The following is a 23688-nucleotide window of genomic DNA, read 5'->3' on the forward strand; positions in this document are numbered from 1 at the left end:
CCAAACCCTAACTGAGTATACGATTTATGGTTTGGGAAAAGGGTGGACATGGATGACTTAACATCGGTTAGTGGTGGAAAAGGAAGAGCAAGGGTATGATTATGTAGAGATGAGGCTTTTTGAATATTTGGTTCAAAAAAGGGGAGGGTGAAGGTTATGGGAGAATGGACCATCATAAACTAAAAGTTGAAAGAAGCCAATCATGTAAATTAACGTGGGAAATCGCTAAGCCAGAAGAAAAACATATCTTGTAGCTCTCGACCAAGGAGGAATAAGAGATAAAGTCGTGAAGCTGGTGAAAAAAATCTTTATACCGTGAAATCTAAATAAAAATCGGTCAAACAAGGGCCCTAAGATGATAAAGATTAGCTTTTTGGTGATCACCTTGAACCATGATTAGTGGGTGGGCATGGTGTCTTTGTTGCCGTAGGCAATTGTGGTCTTCCAAGAAGGAATGAAGAGAAAGCATGAAGAAGCAGAGAAGATGGAGCAGTGGGTCATAGGAGATAAATTAGGGAAGAGTGGACTGATATTGATGGTGGATATTATTACTATATAAATTTCAATACGGTTTTCTTGAAACATTTTATACTGTACATGGTTCTTAAGTGGTTGTACCTCTTAAATTTCAAGAAATACTCAATATGATTTATATAATAGTAAAGATCTATTTAAGTGTAATGGATTAATATGTTGATCAAATATAATTTTGATAAACATTAAGTAAGTAAGGGCGGTGCAGAGTGTATATTTGTTCGAGTTTGTTCAAGATTCAAAGTAGATTGTCATTTAGGGACGAAACCCCTAAACGAACGAGGGTCCGAGGGAAGCGCCCCTGGGGGCGGGGTCCAAGGGACAGAGCCCTTGGAATATATTGTTTTGCTAAAAATGCATCAAAAATTCAAATTCTTAAAATTGAACCTAGTTTTGAATTTTGTTTTTAACCTTATTTAAAATCCATTTTGTGATAGTTTATGACTGTTGCAAACTGTCTTGTGGCAGTTTGGACAGCTTTAAGACAGAAAATTGTTTTATGATAGTTTTCAAATAAAGGTGGTTTATAACTATTTTTGGTCATCATTTTCGGGTACATACGAAAATCATACCATCTAACATTCTCAGGTATTGTTTCTCAAACTTTTGAGTTTTATCCAATTAAATATTCGAGAGTACCACTCAAATATTTCAATTTGAAAGTGTTCATGATTCTTAAAATTCCAAATGCTTTTCTTACCCCAAAAATCTAACACTCTACGTCGTTATGTTCAAATGAGGAATGGGAAGAAACGACATATTCAAAGTTTGGGCTTTTGACAACATTAACCTCTTTCACTTCTCAACAACTACCTAATCTTCAAAACTAACGGCACTTAAATATTTTCCTAAACATTTTGGTCCATATCCTAAATCACGACAGTGTCAAATAAAGTTTTCAAAAGTTAACAGTTTTATTCCCTTTATCTTAAATTTTATTTTAACCCACGATTAGCTTCCTAATAGCCTTACAACTTTAATTTCAGTCTTACTTATTGTTTTATTTGTTTCAATCTTTTTTTTTTATTATTATTATTTAGGTAACTTATTTTCTTTTTATTTATATTTTCAAATAATTTATTTTGACCAAAAATGTTATAAATTAATAGCGCTAAAATACGGGTATGACAAGCACAAATCATATTTCGTTACCCACATATCCACAAGTTAAAGGGAGTCGAACCTTATGCTTCCGAGTTCCAAAATGGGCCATGCTTTAACTGGTAGGCCAGAGACAAATAAGACCCATAATGGTTATAAATATCACCTAAAAGATAATGATTTATTTTAATTGCAATACAATGCCTACAAGGCAATGGCGGTCCTACCACAACAACAAAAAAAATCATTAAAAATAGGTTTTTTTTTTCTTCAAAAAAAAATATATATTTTAACCCTTCAAAATTCTATATTTTGACTCATCAAAAAAAATTAACCCCCATAAAAGAGTTAAAAAAAATTGTCCCGAAAATTCTTGAGTCCACTCTTGCTACAAGGTATAATAATTTTAGTTTTTTTATATAATCAAATTTTTATAACCAATAAGTTTCATTAAATATGAAATATTATGAGAAAAAATTTGTTCACACAATCTAATTTTAATCATTCGATTAAAATTTTTTATATATTTGAAAAGATTTTGAATATTTTGACACGTTTTTGTATTAATAAATATTTAGCTTTATCCATTTGGCAATTCAGATTTCAGATATATAAATAATAATCATATTGTTCCTCTTATTGCAATTTGATAAAAAAAAATGTTACATTGTATTATATATCTCATACATTTTCAATATTTATTTGACATGTACAATATTTTTAAAAGAAATCAAATATCTGCTACTTTTTCTTCCTACTATTTTTCTACAAGTTTAAGATTGTGACATTTATGATAGTTAATAAAATTAATAAATTTTTATTACATTTGTTATAATTTAAAAATGATAGAAAGACGGGTATGAAAAAAAAGTAGGAGAATAATTTTAATGTTTACACTTGTCATCAATTAAAAATGATAGGAGGTTTAAATGATAGGAGGATTTGTAGAAAGAAAAAAAAATAAAAGAATATTTTTAATGTTTACATTTGATATCATTTAAAAATAATAGAAAGATGTGTGAGGGAAAAAGATAGAAGGATATTTTTAATGTTATTTTTATAAATATATTTTAATTTTTTTTTTGTAAGTATTTTGAGTCTTAGTAACAATATCTCATATCATTAGTATCCCATAATGTATTACAATTAGGTTAAAAATAAAACTTTCGAAAATAACAAATTTGGAATCCTTTATATTGATAAGAGTAAATTACTAAAATCATTCCTATGGTTTGGTTAAAATTGCACGTTTGGTCCCTAATTTTTTTTTTGCACTCGGATCGTCCCTGTGGTTTGATTTTATTGTGTTTTTCATCCCTATGGTTTGGTCAAAATTGCACATTTGGTCTCTAATTTTATGCATGTAAGGGACATAAAACGCAACAAAATCAAACCATAGGACGATCCGAGTGCAAAAAAAAAAAATTAGAGATCAAACTTGTAATTTTGACCAAACCATAGGGACCATTTCAGTAATTTACTCTATTGATAAAACATCCATTTTAATCATTTTTATAATTATCTCAAATTTATTGTACAAAATCAAATTATACAAATATACGTTGTTGGTCATATGTAATTTGAGATTTATTTAAATTTATAAGTTATTTAAAATTGACTAATAATTAAAATGGTAAATATTCATAGAAAAAAACAAACCAAACCAAAAATAGTAACTTTTGACATAAAAGGATAAAGAAATGAAGGACCAGTGAAGTAAAATCCAAGAACATGTGCATTAATTGATACGACCACTCTGCAAAATAGTCCCCACAAACCTATTCTTTTACTTTTATTTTTGTTTTTTATTTTTTATTCCTTAAGGTACAAAAGTAGACGTGTCAATCGTGTCGTGTCGGGTTCGTGTCGTGTCGAAACATTAAACGGGTTGAAAGTGTTTGACCCTAACCCGATCCATTTAATTAACGTGTCGTGTCGTGTCAACCCGTTTATTTTCGTGTCGGGTTTCGGGTTAGGCTATACCTTGAAATATGTTGTGTCATGTGAGGTTAAAAGATTGAGCATGTTAAAAGAGTAGGAGTTGGGTATGCGGAGAGGAAAAAGTAATAGTTTGGAGGCAGAATAGATGAAGTCATAGCAAGTTCAGATGACAAAATTAAAAGAGTGGGAGTTGGGGAGGCGAATGAAAAGGTCGCGAGGATGTGAGAGTGGTGAAAGAGACTGGGTAGTTTGGGAGAGAATGAAAAAACTGAAATTAAGTCTTGATCTACACGGCTAAGTCATTTCAACATTACAAAACGACCCAATTCGAAGGTTTTCTTTGACTTATGGTTTTGGTTTTGTATCTTTCTACTTTATTTAAATAATTCAAAAAATTTGCATATAAATAAACAGGTCATTTTCGAGTCATATTCGAGTTGAAATTCTCAACCCTAACCTTACTCATTTAATTTTCGTGTCGTGTCGTGTCAACCCGTTTATTTAAACGGGTTGAAATATCTTACGCAAACTCGTTTATTTCGTGTCGGGTTTCGTGTCGTGTCAATTTTTGTCACCTTTATACAAAAGTATCGAGGCTTTCAAATTTCAATGACGAGGATCCTTTATGTGAAAGAAATTATTGTTTTTTATATAACAAAATAACAATATATGGAGAGAGAGAGAAACAGAAAGAGAGAGAGAGAGAGAGAGAGAGAGAGAGAGAGAGAGAGAGTGAGAGATTGAGGAATAGAGATATATATCGCATAGAATTGAAGTGGCCATCGGAACCAAAAAAGTTAGGTTTGAAGGATGAGGCACAGAAAGTCGGAGATGAAGCAAATCGAAGACCAACATAGCAGACAAGTGACATTTTCAAAGGGGAGATTAGGGTTGAACAATAAACCGCTGCAGCTTGCAGTTGTCTGCGATGTCGACGTTGCCATTGTCGTCTTCTCCTTTAGTGGCAAAAAGGCTCTTTGAATACTGCAGCCTAAGCTACACGGAAACAGATACGACAACGGGAAACTGATACGGATACGGAAGGGATACGGGAAACGACAAAACCCAAGAATTCAAGATACGGATATGGCACAGATACGGCAATATAAAAATATGAAAAAACATATATATATATATATATATATATATATATATATATATATATATATATATATTATAAAAATTCCAAAATATGTAAAGTTTAAACTCCAAAAATACTAAATATTTCAAAAGTAACTAATTATCAATAATCAAATCATTTTCAAAATCCGGTTCATCTAGTGAGAGATCTGCAACCTCCAAAAACCCGACATCTTCCATTGAATCAAAAGCATCTCCACCCACATCCCACATCTTTACATCATCTTTCGGAGTCCTTGACAAAAGTCGGAGATTATTGTGGATGTAAACCAAGTCTTGAGCACGACTTGTAGTCAACTTGTTCCGTTTAAGCGAGTGAATAAATGCATATGTACTCCAATTACGCTTAGCACAAGAAGAAGAACTAGGTTGTCCAAGTAATCTAAAAGCCAAAGTTTGGAGAAAAGGAGTTTGAGCACCAAAGTTAACCCACCAATTCTTGGGTTCCATAGTAGCCATCTTTGAAATGCTTGTTAAATCTTCAAAAGGACCATTCTTCATTGAAAACATTGCATACTCATCAAGGACTCTGCTATACTCATCATCATTAGGAAACAACCTTCGAAAACACTTCATCCTTTCTTGTGAAATTTCTTCATCCCTATGTGGAGTACATCTTGTAGAATCCTCCATTAACCATGCATCACTATAATATCTACAACATCCAAAAGTTAAAACATAAATATATAATAGAAATCAAGTGTATAATTTAAAATCTTATACCTTGGATGTAAAAAGTGAGCTAAACAATGCAGGGGAGTGTTATTCTTCACCCATCGAGCCACTAAAATACGATGCACAATGTCATAAAAACAACTTATTTGAGATGTCGGATGTTTTTCTTTCTTGTAGATCTCAATCTTCACTTTCTCAATCATAGAATCCCACATCTCATACACCAAGTGCAAACATGGCTTGTCAGTGTCACAAACTCTAATCATCTCATATATAGGTCCAGTGAAACTAAGAATATATGCTACTTTGTCCCACCAATCATCACTCAAAATATATTCTTTCACAGAGTTTGCTTTCTCAGTGTCATCTAATCTATAAGAAGACCATTCTTCGCTTATGACCATAGCTTGAAGACCCCTTTTGATAAGTTTCAATCTCTTAAGCATCACAATGATGGAGACAAAGCGAGTGTCAGCAACAGAAAGCAACCTAAGAGGAGTAAACTTGGTGAAAATCGAGAGTCTCATGTTATGGTTCATGATGAAATTTTTTATTGCAAACACCTCTTCGTTATCTTCTTTTATCCAGCTGCACTGTTCATATGTTAGTTCATTTGTTTCCACATTCCTTGGTGAACAAATGTTCTTCAAAGCAAGATTAAGCGTATGAAAAACACATGGTGTCCAATAGATATGAGAAAACTGACTTTTTATAATCTCTCCAGCCGCCTTACAGTTTGCTACATTGTCAGTAATAATTTGCACAACATTTTCATGACCAATTACATTGATGAATTCTTTCATCAATTCAGCAATAAAAAATCTATCTTTCACTTCCCCAAAACAATTCACTGCCTTTAGAAACAAAGGACCATTACATGAAGTAGCCATGAAATTGATTAGAGGTTTTCTTATTGGATCACTTCAGCCATCACTCACAATAGTCACACCTTTTTCTTTCCATGTAGACCTAAGTGGCTCCAATAGCTTGTGAACATTATCTTTTTCTTTTTGTAGTAATGTTGTTCTTAGCTTATTATAACTAGGAGGTACATAACCATCAATTTTGTTGTTAGCAGCAAACTAAAAAGCCCTGACATAGTGTGGATTTCTTGCAAGATTAAAAGGTAAACCTCCGATATAAAACATTTTAGCTATTTCTTGATCTAGTTGGTCCCTGATTTCAACACCAAAAGCTCTTTCAATAGGTGTTGAAATACCTTTTCTTTTCTTAAATCCAACACCAGCTTCACATGGCAATTGAACTTCTTTCACTTGTGACTCGGTTTTCTTCTTTTCATATGCATCTTCTGATTGGTTCATGTTAAGTTTGGCTGCCGCTGTTGCTTTCTTGCATATAGAAATCCCACTTCCTATATTCAATTAAACAACATGATTTTAAGAACACACATAATAAGATCAAAAATCATGATTTCAAGAACACACACAATAACATTGGCAATTGACATTCTCAATTCAATGACATGAAAAAAATAAGTTCATCATTGACATTATCAATTCAATTACATTAATCAAAACAAGAAAGTGAATCAAAAAAAATCACAGCCTCTTGTTTCTTTACAAATGTTCATGATTCAATAGTTCAATATAATAACATGAATCAAAAATCGCAACAAATACATGAATCAAAACAAATTTGCAGCCTCTTATTTGTTTACAATTGCTCATGAATAAATACAATAATTCAATAACAATATAACATGAATCAAAAATCTAAAATTACATAGACACACACTCTAAATTGAATAGTAGATTACATTTTATACCAAGCAAATGTGCTCTAACTCTAGAATATGATCCTTGTCGGGTTTCACTGTAAAGATTACACTTGAACTTTGTAACACCCGTTTATTTATTAGTTAAATAAATAAGTTAATGAACGAATGGTAGACTAAAATAAATAATTATTTATGCAGGGTGTTGGGTTAGAGGAGTTAATTGCCACATTTTTAGAAGTCGGGGGTTAAAAGCGTGACTTTGGGACTCATTTTATAAATATTTATGAAGACAGGGGTCCGTGGTAATTATTTGAATTTAATTTAAAAGGAAATGAGGTGGAAGGGCTGAATATGACATGATTAAGATATTGGGGGCTGTTTGGTAAATTTTGTACCTAAATTGTAAAGGTTTTAGAGGGCAGGGTTTAAAGGGTAAAATTAGGACTCATTTTGTAAGGAATGGGAGGAGGAGGGGCCGGTTATGTCAATATGGGAATATGTTTCATATGAGCTGGGTGTATAGCCTTGCAATCGTTGAACCCTAACCCTAACACTACACATATTCATCAACCGCCACCTTATCACCCCTTCTTCTCTAGCCACCATTCCTCCACTGATTGAAGCCGGAAGCCCCCATCCTCTCTATTAACGGTGAAGACGAAGAACCAAGATGACCGGCAGCGTTCTACTCTGTTGGAGGCGTGAACCACCGCTGCTGAAGACAAAGGCCGCCTTGGAGCGCCATGACAGTTGACGGAAGGAAGGAACACATCGAGGGTGTCGCTATTGCTGTTTCCGGTGGATATCGTCACTCCCCTGTTGCGCTACTGCTCCACCTGCTATCGCGTCGACGAGAATGGTCTCTCCGCCGCCTGATGTCGCGGTAATGTCGTGTGCGGCTGGGACCCCACCAAGACCAAGCGTGGGCCGTGATCGAAGAAGAATATCAAGTTGTGAATGACCATCTCAAGTTTTCGACGTCGTTCATGCTGCTATTATCGCCGGAAGTGGCCCTTGGCCGCCGATGCCGTCGTTTTGTGCTTTTGCCGTCACCGCCATGTGCCATTTGGTGGCTGTGAGTTGTGTGGGTGGGTGATTGTGTTTCAAGTGCGTGTTTAAGTATGTTTGGGATGTTTGTATCGCCGGAGAGCATGTGCACCACCATGGCAGCCAACCATGGTGGTTGCCGCCGGTTGTAGCTTCTCTACTGCCGTGCGCCACCGCCGGCCACCATTAGGTGGTTGTGTGTGTTAGCAATAATGTGAGTGTGTGGTATTGGATATTGTACTTTGTAACTGTAATGGTGTCAGAATAATGAAATGAAATCTCAAAATCACCACCGTAGGGTGGTGGCTGCCGCCTCCTACCGCCACCGGCTGCCGTGTCGGGTGGCGGTACGCTTTACCTCTTGTGATAGATTCGTTTTGGGTGCTAGAAACCCTAATTGGCTCAAAGGAGCTCTAATGGGCCCAATGAAGCTTAATGGATTCTAATGGACCCAATAAAACCCATATGGGTTTAATAAGATTTTAGTGGGCTTATTAGGCCCAATAAAGCCCTAATTGTCATAAAAGGCCAACAAGTTGATAAATGGGCTAATATTTGGATTGGAACAACCTAATGCCAATGAAAACCTAACTTTAAGAATTAATTGGGTCACACACACAAGAATTATTTAATAACTTGAGATATTAAATAATAATCATTGGCAAAGATTAATCTAAGCAATATTGGACTTAATGGATTAAGTCCTTAATGGGTTAAGTAGGAAACTTAACCCTAATCATCATTTTATGTGAAACCCTAATTTCACTTGGGTTTATTGTTGGGCCTTTCTTTTGGGCCTTAATGATTGGATTATTAATAGGTCATCCAAGAATAATCATATGGACTAAAATAATTTAATGGGCCTAGGGTAAGGCCCATGTAAGGTTTTGGGCCCAATTTGGAAAATTGGGCCATTGTTGGGCCTTAATGATTATATGATGTTGGGCCTTAGAATAAGACCATGTATAGGCCTGGGCCCAATTTGGAAAATTGGGCCATATGCTGGGCTTTGATTTCCTAGTGGACTTTGGGCCTAAGGATTGGGCCTTGGGCTTGCATAAAGCCAACCTTGGGGTAATGTAGTAATTATCCAAGTGAGTATGTATGATTATGTGTTGGGACCCAATTATTAATTGGGTGTTATTTTGGTGTTGACAGTTCGGGAATCTGTCATCTAGCAGCTGGGGTGAAGTCTGCGGGACTTCAGCAATGTGGGGTTATGTCTACGGGACTTCTGCAGTGTGAGGTGAGTTACCTTCCAGTAGGGGTGGGTCTACGGCCATAATGCCAGCCCACCAGTAGGAGTTGTTGTTAGATGATTGTCTTTGTGATAATTATCTATGTTTGCTACTACTTGTTATGTTTATGTGCTAGACAAATTATGATACATGTGATATGATATTATGTGGTAGTAGTAGGGGTGAAATAGTCCCCGGATACCGGTTGAAAGATACCGAAGGGGTAGGTCGGGCACCCAGATATGCATGACACTCTACTCATGTATGTTATGCTATGTTATTATGTTGTAGTGGTAGGGGTGAAATAGTCCCCAGTTACCGACTGAAAGATACCGAAGGGGAGGCCAGCACCCAGATATGCTAGGCAGTTATCCAGTTGAAAGAGACCGAAGGGGAGGCCAGCACCCAGATATGCTAGGCAGTTATTCGGTTGAAAGAGACCGAAGGGGAGACCAGCACCCATATATGCTAGATATTATGTGTTTATACGGTATGTGGTATGATGGGGGAACTCACTAAGCTTCGTGCTTACGGTTTTCAGTTTTGGTTTCAGGTACTTCTTGTTTAAAGGAAAGGAGTCGGCTTGATAGCAGCGCATCACACTATGTTTTCCGCACATGAGATCTTTGGGATTACACTCTGGTATGGTTTTATGATAATATGTTTTGATTACTGACACTTTGTTTTGACACGAGATATTATTATGAATGTTTTTATACTAATGGTTTAATGTAATAACTTATTTAAAAATAAAATTTTTGGCCTTGAAAATTGGGATGTTACAAACTTCCAACATCCCCCTGCTCCAGCAAGTTTTTCAAGTTTAGTCACATAGTCCCACAATGGAGGTTGGTCTATTGATGTACTTGATCCTTGTGTTTCTTGTTCTTGAGAACTAGAAGCCATAATAATCGATTTCTGATTTCTCAGTCAATTGATGATCATCGACAGTAAGTGCGCAAGCTGCAAGCAGCCAAGCAGTAAACGTAAACCTCTAAAGTCTAAACGATAGTAAATTGAAATTAACCAACGACTTAGGGAGGCACCGATCGGTAATATTGATAGTTATAGGGTAATTTCGATAGCCCAATTATCCATTAGCTTATTTGGACTAGAAAGCCCATGCAAAAAAAATCGGAAACTTCTTGGAAACTTACCTGATATGTTTCGTGTTTTGCCGATACGTCCAGGAAACGTTTCCTGGTCGTTTCCTATACGTTTCCGTTTCCTCCAAGTTTCGGATACGGGTACGGCACCCTGGATGGCATCTCCATGCATCATAGACTATAGCGGTAGCATGGAAAAGTCATACATTGTTTTGTATTATATTTTGTTTTTACCATTTGTGCGTGTATGCTGTCAATCATGTACAAAGCAAGCAATAAGCTTTAGTAAATAGTATATAGAACTATGTATATATATGTGCAAACGATCGGAATAAAGATTTCTGGGGTATAATTATATATAGCAGTTATATCGCATGTGGTAAAGTTAATAACTTAATATAGTTGTTTCGACAACTTTCAAGTATTTAATAGAGCTTTGAAAGGTTTTTTTATAATTCAAATGTTTTCTTTGGACTTAAAATTATTAAGTGAGATAAAAAATATATATAACTAGCACTACAAGAAATTAGAGTATTACTGACGACAGGCGTCGTCGCTAAAAGTGGGGTTTTTTGCCGCTAATAGTATTAGCATCGACATGTCGCCGCTAAAACGTCGCCACTGATGCGTTGTCGCTATTAATCAAAAAGTCGCCGCTAATGCGTGTTGTCGTCGCAAAAGACCTGTCGCCGCTATTGCTAGGCGTCGCCGCTAAAAACGTGTCGCCGATAATAACCTACTGTCGCCACTAAAGGCGTCGCCGGTATTGGTGTTCGACTGCGTGCGCCCAATTCCGGCCTCTATAAATTATTTGCAAAGTCGCATAAATGCTCTGCAACAACTGAGCACGCTCGGGATCCAAGTTAACCTTATCTAAATCAAACTTATTCTACAAATACAAAAAGTTAGTTAGTTAAATACCAATCAGAACTAAACTTAAATATTGTCCATGTTACCTTTAGATGAACCACTGTGGCATTCCTTAAAGCGGGGGAAACATTGTCCCAACCAGATATGTTCAAAGGGATGTTCATCCATATATACCTCTCAATCTCACGGGTAAACCAATTACCATTGTTCCCGATAGGGGTATATGTAAGCTCCCTATCGAAATCCAAATCTACAGGCTTCCCTTGTTTGCCCGTATCAGCTTTGATAGTTGGATGTTTTTTGCTAGACCTCTTCTTTTTTTAGGGAGCTCAACTGAAAAATATAATTAAAAGTATTAGTCACGATAGCTTATAATAAATGGATAAAAATAGCTAATAAATATATCATAATAAGACTTACCATCCTGTTTGTGTTGTCCACGACCAAAGCCTATTGGAGGTGGTGGATCCCCGGCTCCATCACCTCCATGTCCTAAGCCCATAACATCTGCCATCATGTAGAGAAGTATCGCCCAACTAAACTCCATATATAGCCTGCAAAATTACAATATGAATAGAATTATAGCAACATATTTTTTTTCATTGTTTTCAACACTTCACATACATAAATACATTTTTTTTCATTTATTCCACATATTACATACATAAATACACATGTTATATATACAAATACACATAAACATGTTTTCTACACATACTCATTGTAACATCATATTTTTTTTTTCTATTATAGCAACCTAACTTTTTTTGATTTTTTTCATACATACAAATTACATATATAATTTCAAAACTCATACATTGCATATATAAATACATTTTTTTTTCAAATTTTTCTACATATTACATACATAAATACATACATTATATATACAAATACACATAAACATGTTTTCTACACATACTCATTATAACATCATACTTTTTTTTTCTATTATAGCAACCTAACTTTTTTTGATTTTTTTCGTACATACAAATTACATATATAATTTCAAAACTCATACACTACATATATAAATACATTTTTTTTTCAATTTTTTCCACATATTACATACATTAATACATACATTATATATACAAATACACATAAACATGTTTTCTACACATACTCATTATAACATCATATTTTTTTTTTCTATTATAGCAACCTAATTTCTTTCATTTATTTTTCATAAATACAAATCACACATTTACATTCACAAATAAAACACATACAAATAACATACACATACAAAAAAAATACTAATGTAAAAACACATAAATGCATCATACACATATAAACACATTCTATTTATAAAATGAAAGATGAAAAGGAACATGTGTTAGTCTAATTTCAATATTTTCCGACAAAAATTCCACAGATCCGACAACAATTCCGACAACAACTCCGACAACAACACAACCTTAAATTAAAAGCTTAAACTAAGTAAATAAACATCAAACATAAGAAGAATCGAAAATAGGGAAGAATTTTGACCTTAAATGGGTAAAAATTCCGGAATTTAAGTATGATCGTCTCCTCTTGGTCGTCGGTAATGGAAGTGTAGGTCGCCGGTATTGGTGGCAATAGTGGTTTGGACGGCGGTGAAACCTTTCGTTTGTGCAATGGAGGTTTGGACGACAGCGGCAGTGGTGTAAGAAAGACTGGCGATGGAGAGAATGAGAGAAAAGGGCAGACAGAATACGCAGGAAAGAGCGAACTGGAGGGGTTATCTGCGCGGACCTTTAGCGGCGACGCATGGGTATTAGCGGCGACAAGTCTGGAGGGAAAAGTCAGTGCCTTTTTTCACGTCGTTACAACCGTTCGATTGAATACAGATCGAACAGATAGGTTCATTTGACGCGGATCACTACTGTTGAGTATTAGCGGCGACGGTGGGCATTAGCGGCGACATGTAACGCGTCATTTACATGTCGCTGCTAAAGCCGTCGCCGCTAATACCCACATTTCTTGTAGTGTAGTTAGATGATATTTGAGAATGAGATTATTATTTTTTGTCTTGCCATGATATAAATTTACACTGATTATTTGATCTTTATGTTTGGTTTATTTGTTCATTCAATACGGTTGAACTATAAAATATTATTATATTTAGAGGGTGTTTGGCAAAGCTAAAAAAATAAGTTTTTTGACTTATTACCGGAAGAGTGTTGTTTAAAGTTTATTAAAAAACAACTTATAGCTGTTTGGAATCTCTAATAAGTCATTTTTTGATAAGTCATTTACCCTTTATTTATTAAAAAATCTTTATTTCACCATTCAAAAATATTGACAAATATATCCCTTAACCTAAACCTATATCGACACATAAAAAAATACGCTATAAGTTCATAAGCTTATAGCGTTTTGACACCTGATAAGTTTAACCAAACATTTTTTTTTTAAACTCCATTTTGATACCGCTATAAGTTAATAAGTTATAAGTTAAAAAGTTAAAAGCTATTTTGGATAAGATTTATTAAACACCGTGAGACCCATGATTTTCTAATGTCATTTATTTATATAAATCTTTAATATATAATTATTTAAATATCCAATCTGTAAATTTAAATTGCTTTGTATTTTACAGGAAATATTTATATCAAATTAATTATTATTAGTTTATAATGTATAAAAATCATCAAAGATTTTCTAGCCTAACGGTACCAGATGTTGCTCTACATCCTTATGTTGGATGATTCAAGACCAATAGTTGACATGTGGAATGAATAAGTAGTTTAGTAGTAGATTATAATATTTGTCGCTCATATATATATATATATATATATATATATATATATATATATATATATATATATATATATATATATATATAGGGTTAGCTTCATGTGAGACGGCTTAATTTTGTGAGACCGTGAGACGCATTTTTTTATTTTTTTATTTATTTATAGGGTTAGGTTCATGTGAGACGGCCTAATTTTGTGAGACCGTGAAACGCATTTTTTTATTTATTTTATTTATTTTTATTTTTTTAGTTAATTCAAGTTCCGAAAATAATATTTAAAAAAAGAATTTTTGGATTTTTTCCATTTATTTTGCATTTTAAAATTATTTTTTAGAATATGTACAGTGTAATATTCTATTAGAATATTTGACATATTTTAAAAAAAAACGGGATTTTATTTATTTATTTATTTTTTTTAGTTAATTCAAGTTCCGAAAATAATATTTAAAAAAAAGAATTTTTAGATTTGTCCATTTATTTTGTATTTTAAAATTATTTTTTAGAATATGTCAGTGTAATATTCTATTAGAATATTTCACGTATTTTAAAAAAAAAACGAGATTTTTTTATTATTTTATTATTATTATTTTTTTATTTTTTTAGTTAACTCAAGTTCCGAAAATAATATTTAAAAAAAGAACTTTTGGATTTTTCCATTTATTTTGCATTTTAAAATTATTTTTAGATTTGGTTTCACGGTCTTACAAAAGAATGGTCTCAAATGAACCTGAACCTATATATATATATATATATATATATATATATATATATATATATATATATATATATATATATATATATATATATAGATCATGTATATGATTAATTTTAATCTATTCAAACTAATAATATGTAGATTAAAGTTCATTAACTTCTAACACTTTCGGTTTTGCCATTTAAGCTGACAACACGACTATTTAAACTATGAAGTAAATTATATTGAAACTTTAATACCAAAAGCAAAATCATAATCAAGTAAATTACATCGAAATGATTTTCATCTTTGTATAGTTTTTAAAACTCAAACGTCGATGCTTACTATAATGTTTATTTTGAAGATGTGGGTGTAACGACAAAGTACGTAAACACGTTTCATTGTTCTAACCATTCACACAAACATTTGCAACAAATTTTTAAGATTTCACAGGTCCCACTGCACGTATTTTCTCCCCTCCATATCGCCTCTTTCACGCGAGTCACACCACCCATCTTTTGTTCTCCGTAACCTCAACTATGCTCATAAATTTCAATCTATAGAAAATAAAATCTACTTATGGATATTTTCATTAAATCCCATAAACCAATCCCTCTGTTGTAGTATGACTACTTCAATCAAAGAATTCGAGGACGATCAACTATTTGCAAACTACATTAAAGAAAATAGATATTGGTATAGGATGTCACATGACCCATAATGTGGCATGTCTTATTGAATTAGCATCCATGTCATCATACATATTTATAAAGTTAGCATTTTTTTCTTGAATCTCATGCATTTGAAATCCACATTCTTTTTTCTTTTCACCACATTCATTTGAAACTTCCATGACTTTTCAATTTCTTTATAATAATAATTATAATTTGTTAATTAGGTTAAATAAATATCAAATCTAAAGTGTAATCATATATAAACTGAATGTCAATATTAAAATAATATCTTTAATTCTACTTATAAAATTATGTTTTTTAACTTTTAACATATTATACTTAATTTATTAGTTTCAATATATTGTTGGATGTAAACCACTATCATTTTAAAGGTATAGTTTCTGAACAATTTGTATAAAATACTTAAATTATTATTTAAAATATAACATTATAGGCTCAACTTAAATATAAATTTTATTTAACTTAACAACCCAAATATTATTTTATAAATAGTTAAAAGTGATAAATTGTAGTGTCTTTCTAATAATGATTATAAATTGATTAATAAAGTTAAATAAATATCAAACCTAAAGTGTAATCATAAATAGAATAAATTTCAATTTTAAAATAATATTTTTACTTCTATTTATCAAGTTATGTCTTTAAATTTTAACATATTATACTTAATTTATTTGATTTAAAATATTGTTAGATGTAAACCATTATCAGTTTAAAACTACAACTTTTAAACAGTTTGGACAAAATACTTAAATTGTTAATTTAACTATAACATTACAGTGTCAACTTAAATATAAATTTCAGTTCCACTAAAAACCAAATAGTATTTCGTAAATAGTTAAAAGTGATAAATTATAGTGATAAATGCAAAAACTAAATTGTAATATCAGTTTAACTAAAATATTTCCTAAATATATTTATATAATCGTTAAAAATTTTCAAATAAGTAGCTTAACATAACTTATAATAACAATAGTTAAAAATAACTCTATATAAATGATTATATTGTTACCTTTAAAATCAAAAAATAATGTTTGATGTTTTAAATAACTATAATGATAGAAATTAAAACATTAAACAAATAAATTTTAAAAAATTAGTTAAAAATAACAACTATAAATAATATTAAATCATATATAATATTTAATTTTATTGATGTGTAACTCGCGAGTAGAAGTCATTCAAATGATTGAGATTATGACGTTATAATAGATGTATATATTATCATATAATTCAAAATAATCAATATATTATATCAAATTAATATACGAATATAATAGATGTATATATTATCATATAATTCAAAATAATCAATATATTATATCAAATTAATATACGAATTATTATATCAAATTTAACAACAACGTTACTGTTATATTTTAAAATATATATATTTGTAAAGACTTCAACTATTAAGTGTTTCTGCGCATTACAGTGTCAACTCAAATATAAATTTCAGTTCCATTTAAAAAACTAAAGAATATTTTGTAAATTGGAAAAAGTGATAAATTGTAGTGATAAAAGAAAAAAAAAACTAAATTGTAATCTCAATTTAACTAAATTATTTCTTAAATATATTTTTATAATCGTTAAAAGTTTCTAAATAAGTAGCTTAAAATAACTTACAATAACAATAGTTAAAAACAACTCTATATAAATGATTATATTGTTAGCTTTAAAATAGGAAAACAATGTTTGATGTTTTAAATAATTATAATGATAGAAATTAAAAAATTAAGCAAATAAATTTTTAAAAAATCAATTAACAATAAAAACAACTATAAATAACATCAAATCATATATTATATTTAATTTTATTCATGTGTAACTCGCGGGTAGAAGTCATTCAAACAATTGAGATTATGAAGTTATAATAAATGTATATATTATCATATAATTCAAAATAATCAATATGTTATATCAATTTAGTATATACAAATTATTATATCAAATTTAACAAAGTTATTGTTATATTTAAAAAAAACCATATATTTGTAAAGACTTCAACTATATAGGTGTTTCTGTGCAACGCGTGGGCATTCGCCTAGTTTACTATATACCGAGACATGTGGTAACTTATTATAATAGCTAAATTGTTCCAAATATAGTGTTATAAACAAGTAAAATGTGAATTTTGAAATACATAATTAAACAAAAGTGTGATAAATGAAAATATATAATAAGTTTTGTTTAAATTTAAAAATGAATTTTTAACTAAATAATCAATAATCAATCAAATCATTCGTGCATTTAGATTTTTGTTCGTGTATATAGAATTACCAAATAATATTGATTGAAGAGTAAATTACACGAATGATCCCTATGGTTTGGGGTGATTTACGTGCTTGATTTCTAACTTATTTTTTTAATTCGGAATGACCTGTTATTTGTTTTTGTTACGCGCTTGGTCTCTACTGTTTATTTTTTTTATGTGTTTGGTCTATGTCTTACCTAAAAAGACTATTATTTAAATAGGAAAAAATTGTGAGGTAGATAAGATAAGGTGAGGAGGTGGGGTTGGTGGTGTGTTTATTTAAATAAATTAAAAAATTGTAAAGCCCGAAAACGGATCTACCAATGATCAAAGCGAATAACAGATGCACAATACGAATCGATAAACAATAATCGAATGAAACCAAGCTTGCATACGCTTTAAAACAACAAAACGTCAGATACAACTTGGGAAAAACACGAAGGCATCAACAACCTTAAAAGTCTGACACAACGCCTTATTTATAGCCATGACTTACAACCGCAAGGAGTTTACGGTCGTAAACACATATGGACCGTAAACTCAAGACAAAAGCAATCATCCTACACACCCACTACCACTAACTACTATGCCTAGACCAAACCATTATTCAGGGTCTTTCAATCTCCCCTTTGGTTTGGACTAGCTCGGACCCATTCCTTTCTTCACTAGCATAACATCCATCTGGCCCATCGCGCCGTTCCACATCTTCTTGCTCAAAATCTCAGCAACCATTCTTGTATACGCCTTGGCTCCCTCCTCATAAACATCTTCAACAACTTTGATTTGAAAGTTGCTTAGATGATGAATATCCCACTTTCGGAACTGCAATAGGTCTCTACGATCATACAATCGGATACAACCATTCTTAAGTTTAATGACTACACCAGAAGTATTCTCATCATAAACCCAACACTCCAGAGAACTGAGCGATCCATCTTGATAACCTTGAGCAATAGGAAATTGTTTCACTTGCTTCGTGGGTGGCCACATGACTACCTGCAGAGGTTTATCGGAAGACGCTTCGAAAACATCTGGATGCTCCAAGATAACTGATTCAGCAGTTGGCATTGTCGGAAAACCCTTCTTGACTTGTTCATCCAAAAAGAACTTGAATTGTGAAACTTGAGAATTATTCAGAAGATTGATAAACGGAGCCTGTGATAACTCCGCAAGATCAACTTTCGTCAAAGAACTAAAGGCATGAATATCTTTATACAACTCTGAATTACCACTTTTACGAATGATAATCCAAAGTCGAAGAACATCGTGAAATCCCCAAGTAGCCACACCAGATCGATCCCCAAACGTGTCTCGGAATCGAACAAGCTCAAGATCAGTTACAATTATCATAGGTCCACCCTTAGAAGCACTTCGAGTAGCATTCCTTTTGAACAACAATTGCCCTCTTTCAGCATCATCTTCTTGACCTTTTCGAATTATTTCTTGAATATGAGGAGCCACAGAAGGATCAACTGCGATACGTTCAGCAGTGCCAGAAGACTGACCGATCGGTACGTCTACTGGAAATGCCTGCAAGTGTAAATCAATTCTCTGTTCTTCTGTAGTTGCCTTATATTTATTGCCAAGATCAGCTTCAAATTTCTTTTTCAATTCAAAGTAACTAGAGGTCAGCAGATTGAAATGTTCCTGTAGATCTGAAATGTGCTTACTCTTCAATTTCTTATCCTTTTTAAATTCCGTCAGTTGTCCACTAAGATAAGTTTTATCAGATTGAAGCTCGGACACTTGAATACGAAGATCAATATTCTGAGCACGAAGCTCAGCTACTTGTATATCAAGTTTGATGTTCTTCTGGCTGAGCACCGAGACTTCCTTTTGTAAGCTAGCAAGTGAAGGATTTTCATCTTGAGCACCCCCTTCATCTATAGAAATGCCCTTTCCTCGAGGACTGGGTGAAAGAAGTTGTTCTTCTGTCATGTGTAAGGCCAGCCTCTCAGAAGCAGCATCCCTATTAAATCGTGGAACTGAAAAACCAGGCGGTGCTGAAGAACCGGCGACATCAAAAACTAAACTAGGTCCAGTTGCAAATACTTTCGTGGCAGAAAGTCGCGTAGTGGTAGCAGTAATTGGCAGGGTAGGAAGACCACTAACCAAACTAGCAATTTGTTTGGACTGTCTTGTTTCAAGTCTTCGTCTCTTTGACTGAGGTTGGTCAGCTTGTGGAAGAAACACACTTACAAATGGTTCTGTAGTAGGAGAAATAGACACGGGAGGGGAACATCCCACAACTATCTCCATAGGAATTGAAGTTGACACCATCTATTCAGAAGTTGGAGTTTGCGTCTCAAGATTTTCGCTTGACTTCCCTGTCTCAGTTGTTGGCAAAACAACATCATCGACATTTTGAAAGACTGTGTCAAGATTTTCTTTAGACACAATGTAGGTACTACTGGCTAAGGAAGCTGCTATATCATCATTATCAAAGCCTGTCAGGTCAAGATCCTCAAAAGAATCATTTCTCTCATCACCAGTAATCATTTCACCTCTAGCTTGTTTCTCACTCGACTCTTGTTCACGATCAGAAGCATTTTGGGCTTTTGGAGTTGGAGAATCTTCCTTTTCTGATTCTTCTTCTTCAGACACATCTATTACAATATTTCCTGGAGTTGACCCTTCAGTAGATGTCTTCTCAGAAGAAGTCTGTTCAGTCGATTCATACGACACTGGCAGCTCATCTAATTCCGTAAACTTGCCAAAATTTTCTAATGGATAAAGCTCTTGGAAAATGAATTTTCCTCTTCTGTTTTATTTGATGAGTCCCACGGTGTGTGGACCCAAAGACTTCATATCCAGTGTATCACCCGTCTTTCTCACCTCCGGAAATTGTATGTTGATGAACATCTGTATGAAACGGGGATATTGCAGAAAAGTATCCCTTGTAGAAGCTCTGATTTTTATTACGAATTCCTCAATATTAAACTTCGAGAAGTTGAAATGAACTCCCTGTCACACCCCAAAACCAAGAACGGCGGAAACGTTCTGGGGCGGAGGACGTCATGTAAAGTATCACAACACAGTAAATGTAAATAAGCAAACAACATCATCCATTGCATTAAATATATAATTTTAATACAAGTGTGTTCTGTACAGTATAGACACCAAAAAAATAATGTAAGTCAAAATAAAGAGATGAGTCCTGAATGCGCTCCATCTTCTCAAAAGCTGGTCTCGGTACCTGTCTACTGATGACCTGAGAATACAAGTTATTTTGAAAGAGTTTATCAGCATTAAGCTGGTGAGTTTATAAGTATTTTAGTGTCGGTGTTTGTTATCAAAACGTTTGAACATGTCTCAAGTGTAAGTTTGTAAAATGTATGTAAATGTTTGTAAGAGTTAGTAAAATGTATGTAAATGTTTGAATCCCTCAGAAAAACCTACATTTTCTATTAAAAGGAGCCTTCTTCCAAGGCGTAACTGTTTTGTAGGCTCGTTTGTTGTAAAAATGTGTAATTTCCCAAGTGTAACTATCATTTAACAAAATATAGTTTGTACATTAATGTTTAAGTGAGATAATCACTAAATATATGTAATGGGTAAATCATTGTAGTACTGTAGTGTTGTATTATAGGAACTACTGCTGTACTGACTACCTTAAACCGGATTTATATTAAGGTATTATGTGATTTAATTGCACCATACTATCGACTGGTAACAACGACATAATGAATGGTCGTAACACGGAATGATGTTTGGCACCTGCAGACCTGCAGGTCCGGCTGTAGCTAGCAGCAAGGTGTAGGATAGTCAATCCAGTATAGATCTATACGCAAACTCACGCTCTCCCTCCAAGAGAATTCTGGTAACAACTCGGGCCATGACATTTAAGGCATGCTCCGATACAGTGGATCACAATTATAAACATATTCATGTATATGTATTGCATTGTTACTTGTTCTAGTATCGTTGTATGTGTTCTCTTCCTAGTATAGTTGTATATGTTCTTCTCTAGTATAGTTGTATATGTTCTCACAGTAATGTAATGTATATATTCTCATAGTAATGTAATGTATATATTCTCATAGTAATGTAATGTATATATTCTCATAGTAATGTAATGTATATGACTCATGAATGAAATGACTCATAGATCTAGCAATAGTATAAATGTAATTTTGTGTTACCCCGATGGTAACCTACTAATGATGTAACTGATACACATGAATAGTGAAAGTACTTTTATGTCTATATATGCACACATGATATATAATTAATATTGAAACGACCCTCGGACGGCTACCCGAAATCCCACCAGACCACATCCAAATCGAGGAAAAGGAAATAGGGCGGACGGCCTTCCTAAGCCTTTTAAACATTTCTTATATATCTATACATATATGGACATGCAATTTATAAGAAGTATAATAAAGTTTAAATAAAAGTATTTGATAAGTAAAAGGGTTTGTAAAACATTTTGAAGTAAAACAGTTTGGTAAACAGTTTGAACAGTGAAGAAATCATTGGTTTTCTAGTTATTAATCACATGTGATTGATGTAATAACTATAAGTATTCAACTTGTATTCCCCCCCCCCCATAAAAGCATTTAAAACATTTAAAAGTATTTCAAAGGTTAATTAAAGGGGTATAAACTCACCTGTAGTGAGTGGTTCTGGTGACACTGTTGGATTAGACGCTAGGTGCCAAGTGGTGACTTGAGTACACGCACGAATCCTATTTAGCATATATAGGCACATATATGGATTCAATTAGTGTTATGAACAACTAATTGATGATTTTGGGACCACCTTAGGGACTAGTAAACACTTATAATGAAGTGTTATAATCATATATGATTGTATAAGGGTTTATAAGGCTACACAAGAGAGTGTATGGCCAAAATACACACTATATGTGTGTGTGCGGCCAGGTGTGCGGCCTAGTGTGCTGCCAGCACATGTGTGCGGCCCTGTGTGTGGCCATGTGTGCTGCCAAGTGGTGTGTGCTGCCAGATGAAGATCTTGGTGTTCTTGGTGTTCTTGGTACCTTTTATGAAGATCTTCAAGGATAATGGATGATACTTGAGAGGATTTTTGTGTTCTATGTTTGAAGAAATGAAAGAAGTGTGTAAAAATGATTCAAGGGTGGTATATATGTGGCGAGTGTGCGGTTGGGAAGGGGTGAGGCCGCAAACAAGAGTGTGTGGCCGCACACTCAAGTGTATGGCCGCACACTCCATGTGTTGGAGTGTTTGGCCCGGTTTTGATCCCTACACTTTGAGTTAACCCATTTTTAACACTCCTACCTTGATTATATCACATTTAACGCTTCATTAGACTTTAAAGGGGTATTACCATATAGTAAAATAAGTCTAATATTGGAAAGAATTGAAGAGTGCACGCGAGAAGTTTTTCAGGTTGTCACATCATCCCCCTGTTAAGGGAATTTCTTCCCAAAATTTGAGTTTAAGTTACTAGATTATTACAAATATCTAGGTAAAAAGATGAGGATATTTCAGTTTCATCTGATCTTCTCGTTCCCAGGTGAATTCCGGTCCGCGCTTGGCGTTCCAGCGAACCTTCACAATCAGGATACGGCTTTGCTTCGTCTGTTTGGCGTCACGGTCCATGACTTCTACAGGTTCTTCCACGAAGTTAAGGCTCTCGTTGATCTCGATCTCGTCGAGTGGGATTACAAGAGTCTCATCGGATAGACACTTTTTCAAGTTAGAAACATGGAAGGTAGAATGTACGTTACGAAGTTCGATCGGTAGATTGAGTTTGTAAGCCACTGGGCCGATTCTTACGAGAATCTCGAAGGGCCCAATGTACCTTGGATTTAGCTTTCCACACTTTCCGAAGCGTATCATGCCCTTCCAGGGTGAGACCTTCAATAAAACACGGTCGCCCACCTGGAATTCCAACGGTTTTCTACGTTTATCGGCGTAGCTTTTCTGTCG

General features: G+C 33.5%; 1 protein-coding gene across 1 annotated transcript; it reads right to left on the bottom strand.

Moving 5' to 3' along the window:
- Positions 1 to 4812: 4812 nt before the first annotated feature.
- On the bottom strand, positions 4813 to 6281 carry LOC111888796 (uncharacterized). The gene is made up of 2 exons (XM_023884904.2): positions 5440 to 6281; positions 4813 to 5371 (listed from the first exon to the last, which is right to left on the bottom strand). Exons 1-2 carry the CDS (start codon positions 6279 to 6281, stop codon positions 4813 to 4815), a joined length of 1401 nt encoding a protein of 466 aa, XP_023740672.2.
- Between the last annotated feature and the right edge of the window lie 17407 nt (positions 6282 to 23688).

Source organism: Lactuca sativa, chromosome 4, assembly GCF_002870075.4.
Source record: "Lactuca sativa cultivar Salinas chromosome 4, Lsat_Salinas_v11, whole genome shotgun sequence".
Taxonomy (NCBI): domain Eukaryota; kingdom Viridiplantae; phylum Streptophyta; class Magnoliopsida; order Asterales; family Asteraceae; genus Lactuca; species Lactuca sativa.